General features: G+C 40.5%; 1 protein-coding gene across 9 annotated transcripts in view; it reads right to left on the bottom strand.

Moving 5' to 3' along the window:
* Positions 1-25,705, bottom strand: part of LOC109476066 (nuclear factor 1 A-type-like) — a 58,212-nt gene that overhangs the window by 6,482 nt on the left and 26,025 nt on the right. For 3 of the 9 annotated variants that reach the window (XM_019776910.1, XM_019776908.1, XM_019776907.1), the window contains exons 3-6: positions 9,894-9,953; positions 3,863-4,027; positions 3,147-3,443; positions 1,058-1,231 (exon numbers count right to left, since the gene is read on the bottom strand). In XM_019776910.1, coding sequence (XP_019632469.1) covers positions 1,058-1,231; positions 3,147-3,443; positions 3,863-4,027; positions 9,894-9,953 — 696 coding nt within the window. Of the gene's footprint in view, positions 1-1,057; positions 1,232-3,146; positions 3,444-3,862; positions 4,028-4,079; positions 4,155-9,893; positions 9,954-25,705 lie in introns of all 9 variants that reach the window. The other 6 variants (XM_019776911.1, XM_019776912.1, XM_019776915.1 and 3 more) reach the window with 6 other exon arrangements.

The following is a 25,705-nucleotide window of genomic DNA, read 5'->3' as shown; positions in this document are numbered from 1 at the left end:
TTGGTGATCAAGGACGATGCTGTACCATACCGTACAGCCATTGTGACCCATTTATATACTAGCAATCACCATAGCTAATAGTTTATGAATCGGTTGCAAAAACAAGTTAGCCACTTATCACTCTACTGATATACTGGTATTGCAATGGGAAACTGAACTGTCTGTACTGCGAAACATTCAGGGCTAAAATTCAGCCATCAAACATGTGTATAAGTTACTGTACATGTAGGTTTTGACCAGTGTCAGGTGATTTCAGCATTTTACCCCCTATGTAGCTGTGGATATTGTCATGATTGACCCAACTGGATGTTGGGTGGAAGAGTACACGTATGAGTGAATTTTTAGGACATACCGGTATTAGTGTGTATAAGTTGAGGCACTAGCAAAAGATGTACTATTGTCAAATTCAAGCCACATAGCTAGATTTTATGGTAGTCTGAGTGATAGGTAAGCTTTTAAATATACCTACTATCTGGACCAAGCAAGGTCAAAAGATACTTGTATCACACATCCCATAACTGAGCAAGTCTCATCATAGTTTTCTTTTCCGTTTGAGTAGTGTGGGGATTTGTGTATTTATGATGAATTTTCATGATCTGAGATGTTTTTGCACTTCCGTCTAGCTACTAGCTACCTGAGTCCTTTGCAAATGGGATTTCTAACCACTAGCTAACATCTTGACCATTCCATTCTTATTAGGAAAGAAAAGGTGACTATTTTTGTTTGATTTGCTTGGAATATTCAACTCTTTAAAAAATATTACAACATGATAGCCTTCTAGAAGGAGCTGAGTAAAAGATCTTGATTTGGCAGTTCAACTTCTGGGCCCAGAAGTCAAGAGAAGTTCCGCCACCACTTCTAGAATAGCGTGTATTTTGGTCCCAATTATGTGAAAATAGCTTCTTTTAGACAGGAGAAATACGCAAATAAAAAGTCGAAAATCATATATAAAAAAAAATTTAAAGAATCAGCTTAACAGAGAGGCTGTTTTTAGGAAGGCACTTTGTGGTCATTCAAGTTCAAAGGTCACTCCATTCAAGGTCTCACACCACTGTACCTCCGGGCCCAGTCAAAAGAACGCGATGCGGGAGAGCATGCATGGCGGCGGGCGTGGTTGCGGTTGTCGTGGGAGCCCCACCTGTGCTAGCAGGAGAGCCGAAGTTGCCGGGCTTGTCGGACGGCTTTGGCTTGGAGTGGATGACGTTCGGGGAGGGCAGGGCAGGGCTGGTACCTGTGGATGGCAAGAAGCTTCGTCAGCAACGTCATGCAGCAGCAAAGCCTTAGCCACATAAACACGGCCTTACTTCTCCTGACTACAGCTTCTAATGCTCTCATGTCTGCCCACTTTTAAAACAAATGTCCTCAACAAAAGAAATCGTCAGAAAACAACACAAATGTACGTGGATAAAATGATAGGCTTGTCTGAATTCCATTTTAGTACATTGAACAGAAATGGAGTTATTCCAAAATTTGATTCTGCAGCATTCCAAACTAAACGATTGATGAAATCTTTAATCTCTTTTACAGATAATTTTTGAAGAGAAATTCTTATCAATTGTCAGTTTTGACCACAAAGTGCATTCTTGTCTCAACAAAAACAGATTATGTAGAAATTTTGTACATGCTGTTAGTTTTCTATTGTATAAAGAAATATTAGACAGTGAACACAAATATGTAAGTACTGGTGCTTGTCTTAATTTTGGCTGCAGTTAGGAAATATCAAATTCAAACTCAAAACATGAGAACATTTAAAGTTATATACAACAACTGAACTCAAACACAAAAATATATCTACTACATTATCTTCCTATACACATGATCTATAGTAATACTATAGTAATAAAATTGAAAAGACAAATAATAGACAAGAGACACAAATGTTACAACTACATGTACTCATGAGTAGACAGAACAATTCTACCAAAAATGTGGTTAAATGTATTTACAAAGCACTTGTGAAATGTGCCACACTGAAACCTTATCACCCCCATCACCCTATATGTCCACTTTCTCTTTAAACTCTAGCCCCTTTCTCTCTATGCATGTTTACAATTTACATACAGTGTAAATAACATCCTTACTTAGGTCTTTAGCACATTTTATGTATTATCCCTTCTTTCACCACACAGTAGGTTGGTTTGTGCTATCAAATGTACAGTGTATGAGTGTCAAAATGTGATATAAGTTACTGTTATATCCGTCATAGTGTTTCTTGAGCTACATGTATGCCAGTAAAACCTTCTACCCAAACACCAAGTAAAACACATTTTCTTCTATATGTTAACAACTAAGACTATTACTTACAACATTCTTACAGTGTCAAACTCAAAACCATGAGTTCATACACAGAGAACAATCGCCTGTTTTTAAGACAAAAAGCAAGCAGGCAAGCAAGCATCTAAGCAAGGGAGTTGGAAAAGCTGCCGGCTTCTACAGAATGCAGTTGCTGCTGTGCTGAAATGAAAGGGAAAAACACTCCCTTCTCTGGTAGGTCGACCATCCAACCGTCTGCTTGCTAGTCCTACTTGTACATCAATGACAACAGAAGTCACCTACCTTTACATGGACAAAGGACATGTTCTCTTCCTTCAGGAGAGACACAGACTTAAGAACCTCAGACTGTTCATGTGACACTGAATAGGCCAGATTTATATCTTCTAAAGCATTCTGTTTCAATTGTTTCTTCTTTATATCTTTCTTTAAAATGTGCAAAGTGTACACAAATATCTTTTGAACAGGAGTATTACAGTTAACTTGAAATAAATCAGGCCTACAGTTGCATGGGCAGTTGTTGACACGACTCCTTGGAACCAAGTTGCTGTACACAGTAGCACATAATGTATGATCAATGTCTTCTCATGTGATTGTAAACATCACAAGAACGTCCTCAACTATTTGGGTACTTCCCTGTCAAATCTGTTAGGAATGCACAAGACAGATTCTGAACTGGCATTTTTCCTTGGCCAGCTACTTCAGAGCTGATAAATTAGTCCATGTTTGGTGAAAAGTTGTCTTCTTCAACTCAAGCTAATTTGTGTGCAATATCCTGGACCCGCCCAGTCCGTAGCGTTCCACATCACGTGCTACTGTGACAGAACCTGACTTCTTTCTGCTGAAGCAACTGAGGAGCATCAACTGAGTTGCACCTGGTTCAATATCGCTCTGCCAGCTAGAGGACTGACTGCCGAGCGAAGCCGGCGACCGACCGTAGAAGCTGACGTCCCCGTCCGCCTCTCCAATGCTATCAGCGTCGTCGTCCACGGACGAGAGAGAGCCAGCGTTTCGTTTGGGTACGGCTTGATGCTGCGGGGGGCGAGTCTGAAGGCTGCGACGAATGGCCATACCTGCGGACATGGGCTGCTCGGGAGGCATGCTGTAGTAGGTCGGACTCTCCAGATCTCCGATTGTCAAGTTCCCCACGCCACCACCCTGCACAATGGGTGCTGCAGGAGACAAAATACATTTATAGTTAGCACGACAAGAACTGACATATATCCTGCTCTCCTGCTCTTAAGCTTCCAATAAAATGTAACAAAGCATACTTCTTAACCTAACAACTTCCAAATTTGCTACATCTTATCCTGCAACACAACTGTGCTTTATGGAATGAACTGTACTTTACAGGAGAAGAGCTACAAAATTTCCTACTGTAGCTTCCTACATAGCTAAGTTATGTTATTTAGGACGAAGTAAACTACTTTCGAAATCCCCCCCTTCACAAATAGTAGCTGTCATGTGATACACAAATATACCCAAATTTTGAGCCTGATGACTAGCTTTCTCCCAAAGGAAGTAGATTCAGTCAGTCATCCCACGAAATGGTACATCCATTTTTTATCAATCCAACTAAAGAAAGACCGACCTCCCACAAATTTGCCTCGCTGATGCTGGGAGTTCGGTTCCCAGGGATGGCTGTAGGCAGTTTTCGCTCGGCTGGGATCGACGCCGTTTGAATGGCAGTGACCCTCCCTGGCCAATCCCGTTCTGGTTAAAATACCCGACGCAGGAGGAATCCACCGCGCTGGGTCTGAAATAAGGAGGACAGGCTTCAAGACAAGGTAGAGAGAGACGGGACTTACTCTTGGTGATTCGCTGCAGCTCCGCGATCCCGAACACCCCGCTAGTGATGAAGTTGTCGCTGCTAAGGACGGTGCCTATCAACGACAGAACACCAGGTTACAGGTCTGCTTCCCTGAAAGGTTCAGTCAACTCTACATATCATACACCAAATACGCTGCAGTACTCTTGTCAGTCACAAGGTGGCACTCCTGTACAGGGCAAAAGGGGTCCTTGTCATGGTAAGTAAAGCTGCAGAGCAAACCATGTAAAGTAGAGGTCTGTCCACCTATCCATGCCGGAATGTGGACAATGGGACCGCTGCTCAGCCGTTCGTTTCCACGGCATTCCTGCACGGGCAGCCTGGATTATCATCGTCTAGTCCCCCTGATTATGCCGCATTTCTGCCATCGCTTCTAGTACAAACATCTGCTCTACTGTGTCCTGATGTACTGAACTTCTCTTCCCTGGTGCAGCGTTTCTCACAAATGAAACATAATGATCTGAATTCAGACACCTTTTTGATGAAAGCTTGGATTAAAGGACCCCAGTGGTCGAAATACTTTTTTTCAGTGCTCTGCAATATTGCAGAAGAGTCAAAATTTTGTTCTGCAATTTAGATATAGTTTCTGCAAAAACATACTAATAAAAGACACACAAAAAACAGTTACTCAAGTAGCTGTATATAATTTTGGTGCTACCTCAGTGACACTAAGAGACTGAAGGAGAACTGCAGGTTTATAAGTAAGAACTATTGATTGATATGCAAATTAGTGAAGACAAATTTTTGGAAGTCAAAAAGCAAACAAAAGGTAGACAAGTCAAGACAAGGATGATGCAAATTAGTGAAGAAGCTCCTGTTGTTTCAGAACAGGAGCTCAAGTGTTGTCTGTCCTTGATGGGACCTGAGAGTGAGTTTGCTAAATTGAAAAGTATTGAATCAGGAGCCTATTTTTCCTTCTGCAAAATTGCAGATTGTAAAAATTTTTCTTCTGCAATCTTGAAAATCTATCTGCAGATTGCAGACTGCAGACAGGTATTTCGAACACTGGACCCTATTCTTTACATTTGGAAAGGGCCAATCAACTAATACATGTACATCTTGGGAAGGAAGGGGGAACTGTCTTTACAGATGGTTTGCTCAAACCCTAGCTCTATCATTTCATTCAGACATTTCTAAGCTGGTAACAAATTTTGTAAATTTTACCGACTACGTGCATGTGTAATATTATCGTCTCTCTCCATATTACAACTGACACAGTTACTGCTGGGAAACCTAAATGAGCGCTCCAGCCTTACAGCTGGGGGTAGTGTTGGGGATCAAACTCATGACCCCTGGCTCTTTCAATCCTCCATCTTTCTTCATCCCAAAGATGGGAACCCACCCTGAGGTCCCTCTGCTTCTCCCCATAAATCTCCTGCCCAGTGGGGAGGGGGGCATTTTACGTTTTAGCCCAAAGCTGCCGTAAACGTTGGAAAATCCAGGTTCTTACCGAGGAAATTGGTTTAATGAAAGTTGGATCCAGCTGGTGTATACACTGCGCCGTTCGTAATGTTTTGACATCAGCGGGGAGCGGTACGAAAACTCTCACCCGGGGAAGTTCTGCGCAAAGGTATGCACCAGTCGTAAAAACACCACGCTTCACGTATAAATATGGTCCGATTATTTCTTAGGAGTGGGATGTCTGCCCTGTGAGCTCACTCCTTAAACAAAACCCTTGGGGATGAGAGGAAGAAAGTACAGCAAGGTATCAAACTCCCCCAGGTTTCCATAAGGCCATGTTGATTTGATTATATGGATGACATCCGCGCGCGCATGAATTTTCGGCCGTTTCAAAAAAAAAAGTTTTAAACCATACTGTAAATCGTACAAAACAGTTGCAAAATGAGCAAAAATATACCGTAAGTTACAAAAAAAAACATACCAATGTCGTAGAAACGAAAAAAGACGAAATAGTAAAGAAATGAACTTGAAGACTAGATTATTCGCCAAACCATATTCTGTCCCATTTGTTCAACCCTCATGACCACGTAGATTTCATAATGAAAACAACTTTTTTTTTTGCAAAACTTTTTTTTTATTCCCACGCGCACATCAATTTTGGGGTTCCCAGAGGATGTCATCCATATAATCAAATCAACATGGCCTAAAGTTAATTTCTGTCCACAATTCATTAGCAGCAAAGTCTACATGTATGTGCGTGGGATAATTTCAATTATTTATTCCATTTCACTTTTCTTTTCAATCTTAGCCTACTTTTAAAACTAAGATACAGTGTCTACAGAAATGTCCAAGCTTTAGAGCGTTTTCAAAATGTTTAATTTTAGACCGTCTCGCAACCTTTGAGTTGACCGTCTCGCAACCTATAACTACTTCAAGAGATTCCTGTCGGTTTTTTCACATTTTTAAGAACAAGTGGTTATTACGACGCAGGACTCAAAACACTTTGATCTGCATACCTGCACTGGTGCAGGTAACATTGAAAATTACCTGCACCAGATGAATTTTACCTGCACCACTCAAAAGCTAGCATGGACCACACTAAAAGCTACATGCTACATAGGTGGGCACAGTCAATATATAGAGCTAAAGAAAGTGTATCTAAATTTTTATACAAACCTACTACTTGAACCGGTGCAGGTAGACATCAGAAATACCTGCACAGCTCCAATTTTACCTGCACTAACCTGCATATACCCAGTACATGGACCAGTGCAGGTTAGGTACAGGTAGACATCAGAAATACCTGCACAGCTCCAATTTTACCTGCACTAACCTGTATATGCAGGTGGTATTTCAAGCCCTGAAATGTCATACAGCCATTTTTTCCTTTCATATGTCTAGAACTGTTGTATGATCAATCTATCACCAAGAATGATTCTTTATTATAGATACGACCACAAAGCTGTCTGGTACTGACATTGATCCTCTCCAGGCGATGCCTTTTGTTTCTACCCACAGACCCAACTGTTACTAAGATGGCAGACGTGCAGGTATGTACTGGTCAATAAAATTGTGACCCGCAAGAGCTGCAAAATGTTTCCTTTTCCTTAGAATCTTCGCGGGGTTTGGATTACAAAATCCAAACAAGGACTTCCAATATATCCTGGTGGCTCAGACAGTAATCCAGGTTCAGTTGATAGATCATTGACTCGGTACAACTATTCATATTTTAGGCATGCTGGTCACGTTTAATTCACAAGCTTGAAGTGTATCAAATCTCCCATCTGCTGTTTAGTTTTTAGCAATAATACACTGTGGGCCGTTGTCAACGATACTGATTCAAGTCAGACTGGCTGGAAACTTCTTTCTTTCTATTGCCAGACATGATCAGACAGCATTCATGCAGTGTTCCGATCCATAACGACTTGAAAACCTGTGTTACGTTTACAACTGAAGTGGCAGTATATACCTCGGCTTGCCCGACAAACATGCTTCTAATTTGGCTGCATAGGTGGTTTCCCACCTCCAAATTTGCACAAAGCGAACGTGATGTCATTTTAACCCGATAGAATCTGGCTGGGCCATCACAGATGTGGGTGTTTGTCTCCTTTCTTCATCCTGATTTTCCCAGACGACTCAAGCATCGTTAAAGTTGCTCTGGTCATCTCTTAGATTGATTGGATTACTTTCTGAGACGCACAAGACATTGACATTACCAACTTAAGTCTGCTGTAGCTCCACAGATTTAAAACATTCTAGTCAATGTCTCACACTGTTCAACTTTCAGTTAACATTGTTCTGATGAGCAAACCATGTTAAAGCTCTATTCTTTATGATATTACCCCATAGAATACAGTATATCGAATATATATAAATAGTGAAGGTCAACATAATTTATTCAAATCATGACCTTATTTGTATAATTTATGAGGAAGTGCTAGAATAGCCTTTTTCGTTAAGATAAGGCTGTAATTGGATGGAGAATATGATCAACTGATACATGAATAATCCATGCAAATGAGGCTCTTATTTGCAAAATCAAGAGGTAAAAATGTATAATTCGTCCTTTCAAATTTGGTAATATGCAGTTTCCAGTAGACTTGTCATATTGTCCAAGTCTCAACTAGTCAACAGACATCATTGGCAGTACTGTTGTTCAATGAAAACCACACCACATTTTATACACGTTCCAGACAGCTTAACTTCTTTGAAGAGTGAGAACTTTATTTTTATGGAATGGGGGTGGTACAGAGAGCTGAGATAAGATGCAGAAATCCTTCAGACCCTCATTATTTCACTTGTCAAGAGGAAAAGGTTATGAGATGCAGTCTGGATCAGATAATGCTCAGTCATAAAAGACGTCCTTTCTGGAAGAGGATCAGAAACGCGGCGTCCCTGCCCTTCACACAGGTGGCGCTGTGGTGGTGTGGTCGTGTCGGAGGGACTGTCACGCACACACGGGGTGTCTCACGTCCCCGTGGCGCCCCGGGACACTGTCGCGCCACCGTGTTTTCCTCCCAGCCGGCATTACCTAATTAGAACCGACAGAGCCATTCCCTCTCTTCAAAACAAGTTCAGCCCTCCTAAGGGCAGAGCAGCCAGATTAGACCGGAGCTTTCTAGTTCAAGTTCAAGTGTAGCGTTGCCTGTCTGTGGATCACTCATTAGTTCCACCCGCAGACGTGATCTGAAGAGAAAACCACCACCTTTGTTACCTCCTGCCTCCTCTCATCAGACGGGAGATTGCAGGGGAGATTAGAGGGCCCTTGTTGCAGGATGAATGCATAGATGATTGAAACACCACTAAAGTAACACACAAACTTCCAACTCTCTGCGTCATTCTTACAGTAATGACAGCCGAGAATTACAGTACTTGACTTTCACTCAAGGGGTTCCAAGCTTTCAGATTGGCAGACAGGCAAAAATTGTGGTGAAGATAATATTCACCACCAGATAGACATCTTCTAGAGATCTGCAACATCCTAAGTTTGTCCCAATTACTTGTTCTGGTAGTAATCCGTAATGGCTTACCTGAGGCTATTTCTGACGACATCTTTAGATGGTTTTACAGTTTCTCTACAAAATGAGACCCCCTGGAATCTAACTTCACCAGACACACTTCAACAATTCAGAATGTGTCTGAAAACATATCTTAAAGGATTTTATGCTACTTTATACTGCTTTCCAAATCCTCAAATTTACAGCAATGGTAACTAGATGTAAAACTCTGTTGCAGGCTTCGATAATCCAAGATAAATTTCAGACAAGATAGACATATTTTCCACATTACCTTTCAGACTTCCCCTTACTTTTTCCTTATCTTAACTTTTCCTTCAATTTTGAAGTCTGCATAGAAACTTTTGTAACTCTTACCTACAAGATATTGTTGGAACACTCTTATCAGGGTTCGAAATACTTTTTTTTCTGCATACCTGTACTGGTACAGGCAACATTGAAAATTGCATGCACCACTGAGAATTTAGAAGTATGGATCATGCTTAAAACTGTTGGGAAACGATTGCCATTAATTCTTTTCTAACAGTTAATGCAGCAAATAGACATCCACATACACCTACATAATATAAACCCAGTACATGTAAATGGACCAGTGCAGGTTAGGTACGGATAGACATCAAATATATATAAAAATACCTGCACAGCTCCAATTTTACCTGCACCAACCTACATCATTTTATCTGCACCAACCTGAACCACCCTACATATCCAGGTCATATTTCCAGCCCTGACTTACATGTACATGTACCTACAAGATCTTGCAGGCACACTCTAATAAAATACACAGCTACCCACTCAAAACACCACCTTGTTGAGCAGAACCTCATCACCATGGCAACCATTGTCTCTAGGGCTGTGACCTTGCCTTGGAAACCTACCTTTTATGTCGGGGTCACTGGAAACTGACATGCTGTCCCCAGAATCACTGCCAGTGTTCTCTGAAAAATAAACAAGAAAGACAAACTTCAACCTTGATGGTTTTTCGGTATGTTAGGGAGGGGGGGGGGTCTGCAGAGGTGCTTGACTTCAGGGCTCGAAATTAACATTGTCCCAGTGTCAAATGACACTAAATTTTCAGCTTGGGACAATTCAAATTACGTTTCGGGACAATTTTGGGGCAACTGGAAAATTCTAAGACCATCCACGTCATTTGGGAACGCGATCCATCCATCCTGCTGCAGACTGCTGGCAGCCTATAAATATATAATACTCTGACAACATTTAAATTTGACCAATCAGGGATTCCAAATATCAGGGACGGTGCCATGCCCATGATATTATCATGTATTTCCCTACATTTACTAATAAAGTGGACTTCAAGTTGTACAAATTCAGTTGTTGTTTTCTTATTTTTGTCATCAACTTATTTCCTGAAAAGCAGGCTGGGACAGTCCATCTTCAGTTCGGGACAATTGAAATCTATGTTCGGGACAATTCTGGGACAATCGTGAAAAAGTTAATTTCGAGGCCTGGACTTCACGACCAACTTGTTTCAATGTTGGGGTCACTGTCACCTCTGCATTATAACTTTAACTGCTGAGGAATTGTATTTTGTGATGTGTAACTATATCTTTTACAGCAACTGTTTTTAGACACTTTGCCTTATGATATTTGTAGTAAAATGGGTGTCAACAATGCCCAAAGGGAAAGAAACTTTTTTTTTACTCCTGCTACTATACTACTAACAAACGTTATTTGGCTGAACATTTAGCAAACTTTCTTAATTAACTGTTTAGATAGATTCAGGAAAAAAACTGATAATGATAGGTTAACAGTCAAGTAGTAAATCATAAAAATCAAACTTCTTGAATATAGTATACCTTAGTAATTCACACACATACATTTGCACCCACTCCCACACATACACATACACATGCGCACGCACGTACACACACGGCGACAGAGAGAGAGAGAGAAATGAGTACATATACACATCACACTCCAGGGCAAACTGGAAAGAGCGCTGGGGCCTTCTCTCTTTCTCCCCAGTGCATCTAGATGGCTAAAACAGGTGGCGGTTGCAGTTGTGTCAGGGTGGGGGCACATAGTTGGTGCGCCCCTGCTGTACAAGACTGACAGGGAAGACAACAGTGGGTACAGGCTGTGACAATACAGATGGAAACAGGAAGAAACAGACATGCCCCACATGGGGTGGGAGGGCAAAAGAACCAAGGCTATGCTACTGGCAAAGGCGTGAACTGCTTGAATGACACCCTTAAACTTAGTTAAAGTGTTAACGTTGATTGAATCTGGCATACTAATATTGGTCTGGCTTCCAATACAAATACCAATTTACTGGACACTTAAAATGACTTCCAATGAGCTATGATAATGATGCCATGCTTGTTGCTGTAAGAAGTAATATCATTACAACAATGGCCAACCTGTTACAAAATTGCTGCTACCAGTGTACTGTTTTGTTCCAAAATATCACATATATTGCTCAATTAGCCTATTATAGAGAAGGGATTGTTGCTCCTGGATTTACAACTTAATAAGATACTCCAAATTAGTCTGGTCTGGTGAAAAATATTATATCACTCAAGCAAATCAGCAATTTCTAACAGGAGCTATGGAGCATTTTTTGTCATGAGAAGCTGGTATCACATGACCTCAGCAGACCAACCACTGCACAGGATGTTTCCAAGGGGAGTTAGGATACTCACCCATATCCCTATTTGGCTGCTCTTCAAGTTTAACCCAATAACATCTCTAGAAATACCAACCATTATCTGAAATTGCATCCAGGCGACTGGTCATACAGCCATGGTGCATAGACAGCAGTGTTTAGCAAAAGTCCTTCAAATTAACGGAAGGTCAAGATCACCTTCTACAGGGCTTTTCTGGGAAAAGTAGACTTTTACCCAGACACAGCAAACGTCATATTTATAACTGCAAATAACTCAACACAGCCTCGAAGATTGTGATTTTATGACATTTTTTTTCTATGCATAGTCAATAAAATGTTACTGATAACATTGTGCAACAAAGAGTTTGGCCTTTATGAAAATGATACCAATGAATCTCACAGGTGAATTTGGCAATCAGCTTCTGGAAGCTTCGAAGGTGGGGCTTTTGGAGTGCGTTCAACTTTCACTGGGTAACCCTACTCGACACTGGATACCAACACAACAGCTATATATATTTACACATCTCCACTACTGGGAGAAATTAGCTTGCACGAAGTAGCTACGTGCTCCCAGGACAAGTTCAACGCTCTGCTTGTCTCCATCATAAAACAACTTGTCCTGCACCTGTTGACTATATCTGTGTCTGTCGTAAAGTTTTATTTTGAGAAAAAACAGTCTATAGGAGTTTTCAAAACAGCAACATTTTAAAAACTTATCAGGCTTGATAATTCACTGGTATACATAGTTTTAATGTTAAAAGCAGCATTTACTAAGTGAGAGTAACTTTTGTTGTGAATTTTAAATTAACCAATTATAACTGCTGCTCAATTCTGACAGGATGGAGGTTGGCATTAAGAGACTTTAAAATAAACTTTGCGTCAAGCCAACTAAAAATAAGCTGCAAAAGACTGGTACTAACCAACCTCGTGAGCATTTCTTTCTGAACCTGCGGCTTCTTGAAATAGCTAGGGAACTGCTCTTACAATGAGGGCCCAATTAGAACCAGGACGTTGGGATTTTCCCTGACAACAGTTCAGCATTAAGTGCTCATTACCTTTATCCACACAGGTCTGAACTCCGACAGTTTTGTCAAAGGCCACGCAAAGTTTGCTGGAACTGCGACAAACAAAACTGGAGGACAAAACTTTCATGTTGAGAAGTGTAACTATTAGCATTCTGAAGTAACCATTTGGCTACCAATTCTCCATTGGCTACTGGGTTAGGCAGCTGGGAAAAGGTTAAGGACAGTTTCAAACTTGTAGAGATGGTAATTAAGATGTAAAGGGACTCGTGAAGGTGGTGAAGTTGTGTTCCAGGGTGAAATTGTGTTCCGGAGCACATTCAGTCTTCACTATACTACATTCAGTCTTCACTGTGAATCTTTTGCAGAATTTTTGGTCTATAATCACACACACCCCCACCTGGTGCTTCAAACCTCCCCATCCTAACTGCCTGCCTGCGTTCCGACTCATTAAAACATAATTAACACCAGGCCACATCTGTGCCATCATTTCCCCTCAAGGTCATTGCTATACCTTACAGTAAATAAAACTGAGGATGGATAATTGAAAAATATACAATGTAGGTGTAAAATTCCTCATACTTTTGCCATCACAAAGCTGCAGTTTTTTTATGTGGATATGATCAAGCAGATCTTGGTAGCAAACTCTGGAAAAGAGAGCTAAAATTGCTCTGGTGTCATTATACCCATGGTCAGTTAGGAAGTCGCATGAGGGATACATTCTGTCTATAAACTATGTGTCCCTGCCCTGCATACAGGACACAGGCTATAGCTCACCACCCCTGCTCAGTGGGAGGGGCTCCCTCTGGTCAACCTGCCGACCTTGAGACAAGCTGCACGACCTTGTCTCTCGCCACAGCCAGGAAATAGAGGGGGAGGATAATCCCTGATTACCTAATTCTACTTGGAAGGTTCGAAGGGATTAACTCTGACACAAAGATGGTCCAGGTGACTCTGTTCTAGTCTGCACGCCCCCTTCTTTAAACGACAGGCGAGGAATGATAAAATAAGAGATACCTGTACATGAAACCATCCTGAAAAAGTCTTTAAAAGTCTTTGAAAATCACAAAACATACAAGTACTCTGATACCAGTACTAACATTTGGTAAGGTCTAAAGCTAAAAATACAGCAGTATAAAAACATAGAATAGCCTATTCAATAGGAGTAAATTCTGTAAAAAGCATCTACAAATGCCCCATTTATGCATTAGACACTGCGGACAGAAGGTCAAGACATACTTTATTGATTTTTTGTTGTGTTGGGAAGGGGTGTCATAAAAAAAATTCAATCAAGGCCAGAATACCATTCATACAACTGAAATGTCCACAAGGTACCTGCAAGATTTACTTGCACTGCATCGTGAAAAGGGATAAGCCCTGGGGATGGAGGGAAGGAGGGGATGCTGAAGAGCAGTGTAAGATGTGTGGAGTGGTCAGGCATGTAGGAGTCAGGACAGAGGCCATCTGTGTGATCAGGGCAGGGCGCGGGGGTTCAGGGTCTGGGTCATCCTCACTACCTCACGGTCACAAGGTCACACGAACTGCAGCATGTCAGGGACACAGGGTCAGACTCACCATAAATCACACCCTGGTTAGAAAAATCCCCAGGCACCAGGGATGTGGGAGACCCTTGGGAGAGATACTGTAAATATTTCCCTTCCTCATGATTTTACGTTTAAACTTTTATATCTTATCAATACAAAACCAGAATGTACATTGTTGTGTTTTTCACAGCCATTGGTAGATTTGGATATAAACATTTTTGACTCAGCAGAAAAGTTCTTGACAACTTACTTGAGGCAACCTGCTACTGAGAACAAGACTGGAACAGATTAGTCACCTGTGGGCCTCTCAAGGTTTACTTTGGCCCCCCTCCCCCCTCACCACATGTCAACTCGGCAGTAAACAATTTCCAAACAGCAGGACGTTGCAAAACCTTCACAACCAATATGTGGAGTTCAATGTCAACTTCCAACGTGCGTCCGAACAATCAAAAATTCATGCTATCAGAGTTAACTTGCAGTCAGCCCTCTATGAGAAGGTATGTTTCATGTATATGTTATTATTGTTAAGAAGTTGAATGCAGTTAATCCTTTTCTTTCACGGTCTACTACAATGCCTCTATTGTAGAAGTTCACAGATAGTTTCAACTCTTCCAGTATATGTATACGTATTCGTGTACATGTACACCAGATTGCACTTCTTCCTTAGCTGTAACTGAGGGTATCTAGTTTTAAGGAGTTTAAAGCTGACTTGCATCTATACTGCATGTCCAGACCAAGAGATTTAAGACGTGGATTACAGGATAAAATGGATAAGGCCAAGCTGGGACAAGGAACATCAGGAAGATGTTCTGTGATGTCCTTCACGACCATGTGTTCCTTCTGGTCCTCAAGTTTGTCTTTAAGGTTTTCCATATGGAGCTTCTTATGTCCCGTGTAACAGCAAGTCTACAAACCTGCAAATAGAGACACTCTAACATGTACACCACATGACAGAAACAACACAGAAACTTACAACTGAAACTGCACTAAAACTTAGTAGAGTATTCACATTTCTGGCACTCTACAACATTTTGTGAAACTGAGTTATAGAAGAAATAGCTGATGAAATTCTTCTCTTTCTTGGCAAAATTACCAGTAAAGAAACTTTTATCATATCACAGGAACAGTGATATATGGGTTATGATAGGAAACAGTATTGTGATCTTTTCTATGTTCAAATTTTGAGCCTTTCCAACTGTTCCCAGTATCTATTTCTCTCTTAAGAAAATGGTAAAAGTCACCTTCTAAAGCTCCACTGACAAAAACTGCAGACTATAATCATGCACACTGGTGGCTGATTACAACAAAATTGCTCCAACTTGGCTGAAAACTGCCATAAAATCCTTTATGATGCTTTCTGTGTAACAAGCCAACTTCCCCTCTTATTGCTTATCCTTCACCATATGCTAGAGGCGGCAATTTCTGGCTCAAAATGTCCACAATCTCCCTTCAGTTCCAGGAAAATCTTACTGAGTAATACCCATGAACTAATCTCCAAGCAGATCTTTTGGTGGGGATAAGACAGTAACAAATTGGCCAGTGTGTATCCATTTCCCCACCCAAGGGTGAGATTACCCATGAACCAATATCTGACGTCTATAGCACGAGCCCAAAGTTGCCCTACGTCTAGAATAATCTTTTTGAGAGATGCTGAAAGTTACTTTGTCTAAAATTACTTTGCACTTACAATTTCATTTTTGTGTATCATTAATTTTCTATTCATCCAATATCTTCACATAGGGCTGTCTTGGAAGTTGGAGATCAGTAAATCTGATAGGACTACCAAATCATTTCCAAGAGACAAAGGAAAGAAAAACTCAAAGAAATCAACTGCCCTCCCACACACAAAAAAAAAAACAGCCAACTTTCCTTGGTCCAAGATGACCACACAAGCTCTTCTTCCACAAAGCTATTGACCTTATTTACTCCATTGTTAGCTTGACCACAAACTGAAAGGCCAGTAAGTGAGAGGGCGTGGTCAACAACTATCAGGGATTAGCACAGAAGTGGTAAGTGGGACTAAACAAACAAATTGGTCCCCCCTGGGGGAGAGAAACAAAACAGCTGCTTCACTTTTCTTGTCAACAGGGAGGGAGGGGGGAGTGACCCATATACAAGATAATAAGAATTTTCTTGTTCAGACTTTCAGGACAGATTTTTGTCTCAAGTCCTGTTTTAAAAGTCATCTCAAGGCTATCTAGAGATATGAGGAACCTGAGGTCTACATCAGTCATTACTGGAACAGCTGTTGAGAAAGTAAGCTGCAAGTTTAGGCTGATGTAAGCTTGTGAGGCACATGTAATCAAGATTGTCAGTGCTGAAGAAGTAGGTTACATGTCCTCACAAGAAACACATCTTGATAGTGTGATGGTTGATACTTGCCAGTGGATATCTGTTTTGTAACTTTTAAAAAGGAGCAGTTCTAGCCTCTCTCTAGAATCTCTCTTTCAATAAACAATCTTTCATACTTTCAAGTTTCATAACTTCATGTCATGGGAATAAGCAGAGACATTGTACAAGAAGGACTGGGCTCGCAATTAACACCCCGCGGTGGCCATTGTTCCGCCGCGCCGAGTCCCGCTGCGTCCCTTTGTCTTCACGCCCGCGCGGCCCCCGATTGATGTCAACGTTGGACTCACCCTTTCGCGGGGTTTTCGGCCGAATCATGACGTTGGCATAGCTAATGAGCAGCACCATGACGTCATGGGCGCCGAAGCCTTCCGAAGACTACTTCGCTACCCCTGCGTTTTCCGACAGTTTCCTTATTTGGGTTGCGCGGCTGCCATGCGCAGACGTCGGCATCGCGTAGAGAAGAAAATGGCGGAGATTTTGATGTTTGTTTCATCGCCGTACGACAAACATGGACAAGTTTACAGCCGTTTTCGTCGAAGTCACTTATGTTTTCAGCCGTAAAATATGTAAGAAAATACACAGATTTTACCTCGCTATAATGTTGTTACGCCGTTTTTCCTGTATTAGTGAACGTTTTTCTTTGAATGTACGGACCTTTTTGTTTACATTCCTGTACATTTTATCGGCGGTCGTTGTCGATCTTTTCCGGTCGCTGGGTTCAAACATTGCACCATGTTGTAGGAAATTCTGTAGATGGACTTGTACGGCGGACTTAGAAAGTCATGGGAGAAGATCGGGTCCGTACTTTAGGGGTTGCATTTTCCGAAGCCAAGCGGAAGATCGCCATTTATGTACCAGAAACGTGCACCAGGGACATGTCCAGACATTCATGCTTCATATACATGTGGGTTCCCGATCTTATCTAGTCCGTGTCTGCTTGTATTTTTTGGCAAAAAAAACAGAAGCTTGGCACGTTGTGTTTGTTTCTTGGGGCTTCAGTTTAAAACACAGAAATATGGAACTCGCGCTAGTGTGTAACTTTACATTCAAGCAAAGGTCCCTGATTCAAGTGTAGTACTACGTGTGTGGATATATCCCCCTCCAATTCTTCAAAATCATACTAAATATTATTTTAATCCTCAAAATCACTCCAAACTTGCTCCAAACAATGTGCCTGTCGCCCGGTCGCGGCATCGTAAATTTTCTAACAATAGCGGGGGCCGCTTGCGGGCGCTTTGTATTTATGTAAATCAAGGGGTAATCGGCATATAGGTGTCAATTGTTTTTTCACACATGAGTCGAACGTTGCTGAATAGTGACTAAATGCGAGCCCAGTCCTTGTGTGTATAATGTCCTTGGAATAAGTTATTGTTTTGGCTTGTCTATATTGTATCCAATGCAATTGTTGCACAATAAACTTGACTTGAGTTGACTATACTTCTGCAGCAATATTTCCCATATACAGAAAAGCAGTGTTGCCATATACTAGTATTTTCAGTTCTGCGATTTTTGTCTCAGGGACTGGAAGGGTCACAAAGCAGTATGGGTAAGGGGGTGAAGCCTACCCCCTGACAGCCTGTTTCGTAAACTTTGTCTACTCACCAACTTTTCAGATGATACATTAGTAATGTATCATCTGAAATTTAGCCCCAAGAGCAATGCTGAAAACTAGACAGCAGGAAAAAACACTTTTCTATATGGGATTGTTTTTTGTGTCATATAGGATGTCATGTGGGTTTTGATTTGTAGGACAGCCTTACTGGCACATTTGGGGCAACGTGCTGTGCAACACAACCATGACATCAGCCCTTACGCTGCAACTTTTCCTTTCCTTGTTTCCTTGTAAGCAGGAAACAACACCAGAAGTACACAGGATGATGTTTCCATTGAAGAAAGCGGAAACTTTCTTCTTTCAGTTTCACTTCCCAGAAGGCACACCCAGGAACTAAATTTTTACCGATTCATCATCTCAGAACAGAACTACAAAAAAGCCAGCAGCAACAAAAGTCAAATTACAACATGTAACATAATTCTTCTTTATCAATCAAAAGGATATGTATTTCTTTTGCTTTACATTCTATAGTGATCATTGAAGTAATATTCATGTAGAAAGACTTTGCTTTTTCTCTGGCATTAACTATGTGATTTTTTTCTTCCTTTGTACGAAGTAACAATCCTGTCAACATATCATAGCGACTGCTAGTGTGATGTCATTTCAAATACACTCGTTCTCCAACATTTTTTTTCTATACTGATATGACAGAAGACACCAGATGCACTGTGTCATGACTAATGTCTTGGTTGCATGACCAGAATCATCTCATTCCCACCACTATCCATGACAACAGTCTTGTTTATCAATTAGATACACCATGCTCATCCCATGAGTCATCCTTCCTGATGAAATCTTACCTCCCGATGATGCTGAAGCTATCCTAACGGTTCTGTTTCCTCAACAGCACACTTCCGGGAGGGAGCCAAACGCTTGCAGCTGTTTCTTCAGGGTTCCTTCAAATTTGATGCAAGCTGACATAAAGCAGAACAAAACCTCCACCATTGATATCTTCAAATCTTTTTCCTTTTACTTGAATTTTTCACATCCACTGACAATTTCTTGGGGATTGAACTTGAATTTGATCTGAAGAAGGATCTATGGGCCTATCAAATAGCCTTTGTGAGTCGATCCATAATCAGATTTTCCATCCAAATTGTCTGGACCATTTCCGCCGTTATCACAGCTCATTAAAACTTGGGACGAGAGAGTCTTTTATAGAACATATGAAAGTATCAGTACTCACTTCTACATTGTATATGTATGACTGTAAAAGATTTCCACATGTACAAATCAACCATGTATTGTATTAAAGAACCCAACACACTTATAAAGAAGGGTAGGCATGATCTAGTGTGCTTGGCGTAAATACACGAGCCATATTGAAGTATAAGCTAATGAAGAAAGAGTCTTTTCCCTCGACTAAGGTTACTCAGAAAAAATATCTCTTCTGGACTTCTAAACATCATACTTTTTATCAATTAATTAATTAATGAAAAAGTTTTCCCAGTTTTCACATCTATTTTAAAACTTTGTTTTGTTTCTTAATTCTTAACTTAGTCTAATATTCTTCACAATGGTACTTTAAATCTTAAACATTTAATCTTTCAAATCTTAAATTCACCGGAAGGAATTTGCGTGGATAAAAAAAACACAATAGTAGATTCTAAGAAATGGTAAGTCCTCACCCATGACTCATAGCCCCCACCCCACCCCACCCCTCACTCTGTCACAAACAGTTCCATTAATCTAAATGTCACGACCCCTTCTCTACAAACCCCAGTTCCCAGCCAAACATGTTGACAACTTTCTGCCTTCTGTAGGAAAACATCCCTGTTAAAGGACACCCTGCTCTCTTCTGATTGGTTCTATTGACCAGAGCCTTTCAAATTTGGTAGGACCAACTTGATGAGGCCTGGAGCTCGTAAGCTTTTACGGAACCTATCAAACATCGTCAAGTAAGCAAACCCAAAGTTGAACTACAAAAGAAAAGAAAACAGAACTGGTATCAGTTTTGAAAACAGAATTTTCATCTTCATAAACAGGACCAGCTGTAAACAATTTAATGAATTCTATTCTTAGAACTTGTTTATCTCTACATCATACAGCTGCCTGACGCGCAATCAAACTGTTTGTTACATAGGATGACCCATAAAAACAATCAGTAGGAAACTTAATTAGCTACTATTGACCAATCAGAGGTGTTCATACATCATCAGGTAGGAGAGGGCATGTCAGAGGATGTTTATACAGTTCAGGTTGTTTTGAAGCTAAAGCCAACCTTTTGCCCCCAGCCTTTGTTCAAGGTTAGTTTCCTGCCTGCTCTACTGACCTTTTCTTGTCAACAGATTATGAAAAAGCCCCTCCTGGGCACAATCAACTCACTTACCTGTATCAAAGGTCAACTGAAATGAACTGAAATGAACTCGACATCAAAAAACAATTATTTAGCACCGTGTCCAAAATTCTCCCTTACTTCCCCACCATTCCCTACCACAACATTCCCTACTACTAAAATCAAAGAACCCACATATTATAGAAGAAGTGGGTAAATTCGTCTTCCACTGCCTAAAAAGAAGAGGTCAAACCCAGTAAAATTAGTACCATGCATGTTGTAGAATATAGTATAATGCTAGACGTAGATATAGTCTCACATACCACTGTATTTTCTTTCTTATGTTATTTGTGACTGTTATTTGCAATTAGCCCTCGGGCAAGTATTTGCAATAAACTTTCTTCTACATTATGTTTCTGTACTTTCTGTCCTTGTCTTTACTTTATGGTTACAACAACAGAAAATTTATATACTGGTGTTTTGCGACAACAACGATATATAATGTAGGTGCTAAGACCATTCTATAAACCAGTGAAAAATCAAACAAAAAACAAAAGATTACTCAAAAAAGTGTTTTTCAACTGAAGAAAACTGAAGACACAGAAAAGTTTTACAACAACTATTCTCCTAAATGTGGACAACGAAAATGCTCACCTAAATTACATTTAACACTTAGATTAGAAAAAATACTCCATCCCTTAACTATATATTGTCCATCAGTAATTGAAAGAATTCCTTTTTGATAATGACTGCAACAGAAATTCTGTGAAAAAAAGCAGTCCATGTATACTGTTTTTACAACATAAAAGATTGACCATGGAAAGTCAATATTTGCCCCCCCCCCTCTAGTGGAGCAACTTGGAACCCACCAGGGCGTTACGGCAGCCAGAAATGTTTGCAAGTTTGGGCATGGCTTCCAAGTAGGTCAGCCGACTTATCACGCGGCAATGTAAGAACATCTTTCCTGACACAACATGCACTGATGACTCATTCTTATCCTGCCTGTTTCCTCTCGGCCAGAAACAAACAGAGTGAAAGTCACTCCGCAGAGGAAAGCGGGGTAGAGCCGCTCAGGAAATGCACACTGGTTTTCAGGAACTTGACTCTCTTTCTCCACCCACACATGTCATTAAACTGTTCGCAATATGTGTGAAACTCTTATTTTGAAGGCCCAAAAACATGATTCAAATAAAAATCTTTTTATGATACACCTACTTACATTCTCCATACAAATACTAGAAATTTTCTTTAGACAAATCTACAGAGCATAAAAATGTAGGTGGTCTTACATGTTATCATGATACTTTTGCAGTTAACGAATACAATATAGTATACATATTCGTGTACATGTACACCAGATTGAACTTCTTCCTTAGCTGTAACTGAGGGTATCTAGTTTTAAGGAGTTTAAAGCTGACTTGCATCTATACTACATGTCCAGACCAAGAGATTTAATATTATAATGGTATTTGATATTGTCACTAGTCTATGACTGTACAGTAACTGGAACAATGAGATGAACTATTGACATTTTCGACAGGAATTTTTGTGAACGTGCTTTGCATCAAGATTTGCAAATATTTGCTTGGATGTTGAGCTTTCAAATCAGGGTTACAAATCTGAACAAAAGTAAAGTTCAAGACTAAATTCAAAATGCTAAGTTCAATGCTAAATTCAATAAATATTTCCTGATTAGCCCTAATATTCATGATGACATTGCACAAATGCTTTGAAAGTTGTAGCTTGCAAAATACTAGTATTTACTGTTATTCGACTGAAAAAATTATACAAGATATAATAAAAAAAGTGATTTTTTAAAATATAGATAGCATATAATGTATGTAGCTTTGCGCACGTGTCTTTCAACAAGAATGGCTAATATTTACAAACTTTGAGCTTTGGAACCAGAGTTACAAGTTCAAACAACACTCAAGTTCATGAGTATATAACCCAGATTGTGTGACAGACCTCAGGACCCAAAATGGCCTCTGTGCCTGACATACAAGTAATGACCTTGGACGTTTTTCCTCAGGGTCATCCTCGCAGAGTCTGTGATGTCCACCCTACATGGGGTTGCCCTAGATAACAGACAGGGGAAGCTCTCTGCAAACATGTTTAGTCACTGTACTATCTTGTCAAGTGCCTTGTTCCAGTTCCTGATGATATCCACTAGAGTTAGGAAGAAAGAACTTCTTGTAGGAAGAAGAAACAATATTCAGACTGAACACTTTGTTTTGCTTCTTTTCATTAATTTAAAAGCAATTTCTTCCTAATAAGGCAAGGATTTGTTTCAATAGCTAAAGTGAGAGGGTTTAAAAAAACAGTTGAACTTGGAGTTGAAGAGCAGGGCTGGCAGTCTACTTTCACCCCTTCACTTCACTTCCCAACATTACCACAAGCAGTGATAAATGTTTAACCAACACTGAAAATGCCATCTGGTGTTTCTGGCTCTGCTGGGCTGGAAGACTGAGATCAACCAGACTGGTGAATAGAACGGAAAGATTTTTCTTTCAGATTACGCTTTTATGTTGTTTTTTTTTGGTCCGGGTTGTTTTTTTTTCACTTCCATGTGCGGCTTACTCCCCAACACCAATGACAGTGGATTGTTTTGGGCATGAGTACCTTTTGGTTACAGATCTCTTTCAGTCACTGAGGAAAGGTAGTGGATGCTACCTGAAACGTCTGACCATTTTCAAAATCTATTCAGTTAAGAAACTGTGACTTTGGTATCTCATTACCTGGATGTCTAACCTTCATGGACAACAGGCTGAAATACTGAGGTGCAAGTTTGAAAAGGGAGACATCTGAAAGAGCAAATACAGTCCACTGCCTGACTGCAGTATGTGCAATAGTGCTTCCCAATCTCTGTAAACTATAGGGGAAAAACACCTTGCTTGTTGTACCATATCAGGTTCTGTTGAATGACAGACTCATTCTATATTCTGGATGCGTGCCAAATGGGAGAAAGGTGAATAACTGACTTATAGGGGATGTCAGGGGGGGCCTGGCCTTTATGTCTTCCACCATCCAATCCACGCCCTCCGAACTTGAGACTAGTCAGGGAGGGTTGGGATCTAAGTTTTCAACTGCTTTTGAATTAAGTAAGTGTTTTTGTCCTGTTTCGAAGTGAAACCGATTTAATGGGAAAAGTGGGTTGAGGGATAGAGGCAGGTAAAATATACAAAAATACCCTCTTTTATACATATACCTTCATTTTTCACCTTTAGAAATACATAAATTCTAAGAAGTATAACTTTGCTACAATCAGCCTCCACAGCACCTTGTTTCCAGTTTTGCAGCTGAATCAAACTTAGTTCACCCCTGCCCTGACTTCCACGGCTGTTCTGTTTGCTCCAGCAGGGTTCCACCCTCCGAGGTAATTCGAGGTCACCAGTGCATCATGGTCTTAACCATGAACATGAACAGGAAGCACCTACTGAGCATGCCTGGGGGTTGACGACCTGCAGGGTGTTTGTGTTTAAATCGAAGCACCACATGCTCCACTATGTTGTTCACTTCAACCCAAAGACTGCTGACGTGAAAGGGAAAATTCTACCTTTTACTTCTTTCATTCCTTCACGTAGTACTTTAGACACGCTCACAGACTGATCTAACAACTACTGAGGACAATCTTTTCTCTCCAGTATGTTGTTTACATAAACTCAAAGACTGTTGAAAAATTCTACCATCTTCTTCTCTCATTCCTTCACGTAGTGTTAAAGCTGGTAAATTAGGTGTGTACCTACTGTGTTAGACACGCTCACAGACTGACCGAACAACTACTGAGGACAAGCTTTCCTGGTTGCTATTTTGGTCACGTACACAACCAAGATTTCTATCAAATCATTCACAGAGCCTAATTACTAAGAACTGCGATGTTACGTTTTACATTAGTCCTTTCAAAAACTGTTCCTTTATTCATATGAACCCCCATGTTGTTTTACAACGTAACTTATCAAGTATTCCTTGATAATTTTTGAAACGTACTGTTCAAACATCATAACATGGTTTATATGCAGAACAATAAGTCTACCACATTGTGGCCTGTGTTATACAATCTTGCTGTCAGAAGCTGATTGGGCCTCCTCCCTACATTGTAAGCGTCAAAACTGCACTATCCATTTGTATCTGACATTCAGTCCTTCTTATTTTTCAGTCAACCCTTAGGCCACACCAATTTAATTTGTTGGTTCTCGGATTCGCCTTTTCGTTTTTTTCTGATTTGCAAAAAAAAAAAAATTGATTCTGGTCCTGAATCAACTGAAAAATGCTCATGTTTTGCCCCCCAACAGTTGAGGAAAGTCCTTTTCTTCCTAGTTCCTACAGATTTTCCATCTATCAATAATGTAGTGGTTTGATTAAAAGTTCAAAATTCAATGTTTAAATTTTAACCCAGCCTTTTGTGTTGACTTCATGGCTCATTTTGTAGCATTTAAGCCTATAATAGGATGCCTAGACCTGTTTTTATTTTTTTTCGCCCTGTCGCTTCATATTTTTTCTGAACAAATCCGAGAACCAACAAATTAAATTGGTGTGGCCTTAGGCAAAATAAATAAAAACTAGAAATGTATGCAGACTTAATGGTAACCAGGTGAAGATTTGTTTATGCCTACCTGGCATGCTTCATCCTTGACCCAAAAATATTTTCTGCGTCCCACAAAAATGCCCAGTGACTGTGACATACATACTTTGTGTTTATGGGCTATTGTAGACAATCCTTGGATCAATGGGGTGGGGCTGTGAGGCCGTGTTGCCAACACTTGCGTGCAAATTTTACCTTGTCTACTCAATAACTTTTATTGTGACTTAAATTTCCTACAAATTATTGGGTTGTACACACAACAAACATGCAGAACAGCACACACTCAGTGGAATGTCCCCAAATGAATCCTTCCAAAGATGTATCGTCTGAACCAGCCCTTAGTTCGGGCAGTGGAGGATTATAGGAGATGAGTTCAGCTTGAGGCCAATATCAACAATAGCCCGTCTGGCTGGTACACATGAGCAGTGTTGATGTCTGGGCGAGATTGCCTTAGACTCGGGAATGGCGGCGCGTTCCTTCCCTAAGTCCATGCAACCTTTCCACCGTATTCTTTTCATAATCACTGGATCATTTCTGATAGGAGTAAGACTTCAACATGCAACGCTGATTGTTAAAATATTATAAAAACAATTCCTTAATTTTACCTTCCCCAATTATTCTTAACAGTTGAAGTCATTAAGTGCTATAAATCAAAGAAGCCATTTCCCCCCCAC

Source organism: Branchiostoma belcheri, unplaced genomic scaffold (genome assembly GCF_001625305.1).
Source record: "Branchiostoma belcheri isolate BF01 breed outbred unplaced genomic scaffold, Haploidv18h27 scaffold36, whole genome shotgun sequence".
Taxonomy (NCBI): domain Eukaryota; kingdom Metazoa; phylum Chordata; class Leptocardii; order Amphioxiformes; family Branchiostomatidae; genus Branchiostoma; species Branchiostoma belcheri.
The sequence above is the reverse complement of the archived record's forward strand: the minus strand, read 5'-3'. Positions and strand labels throughout refer to the sequence as shown.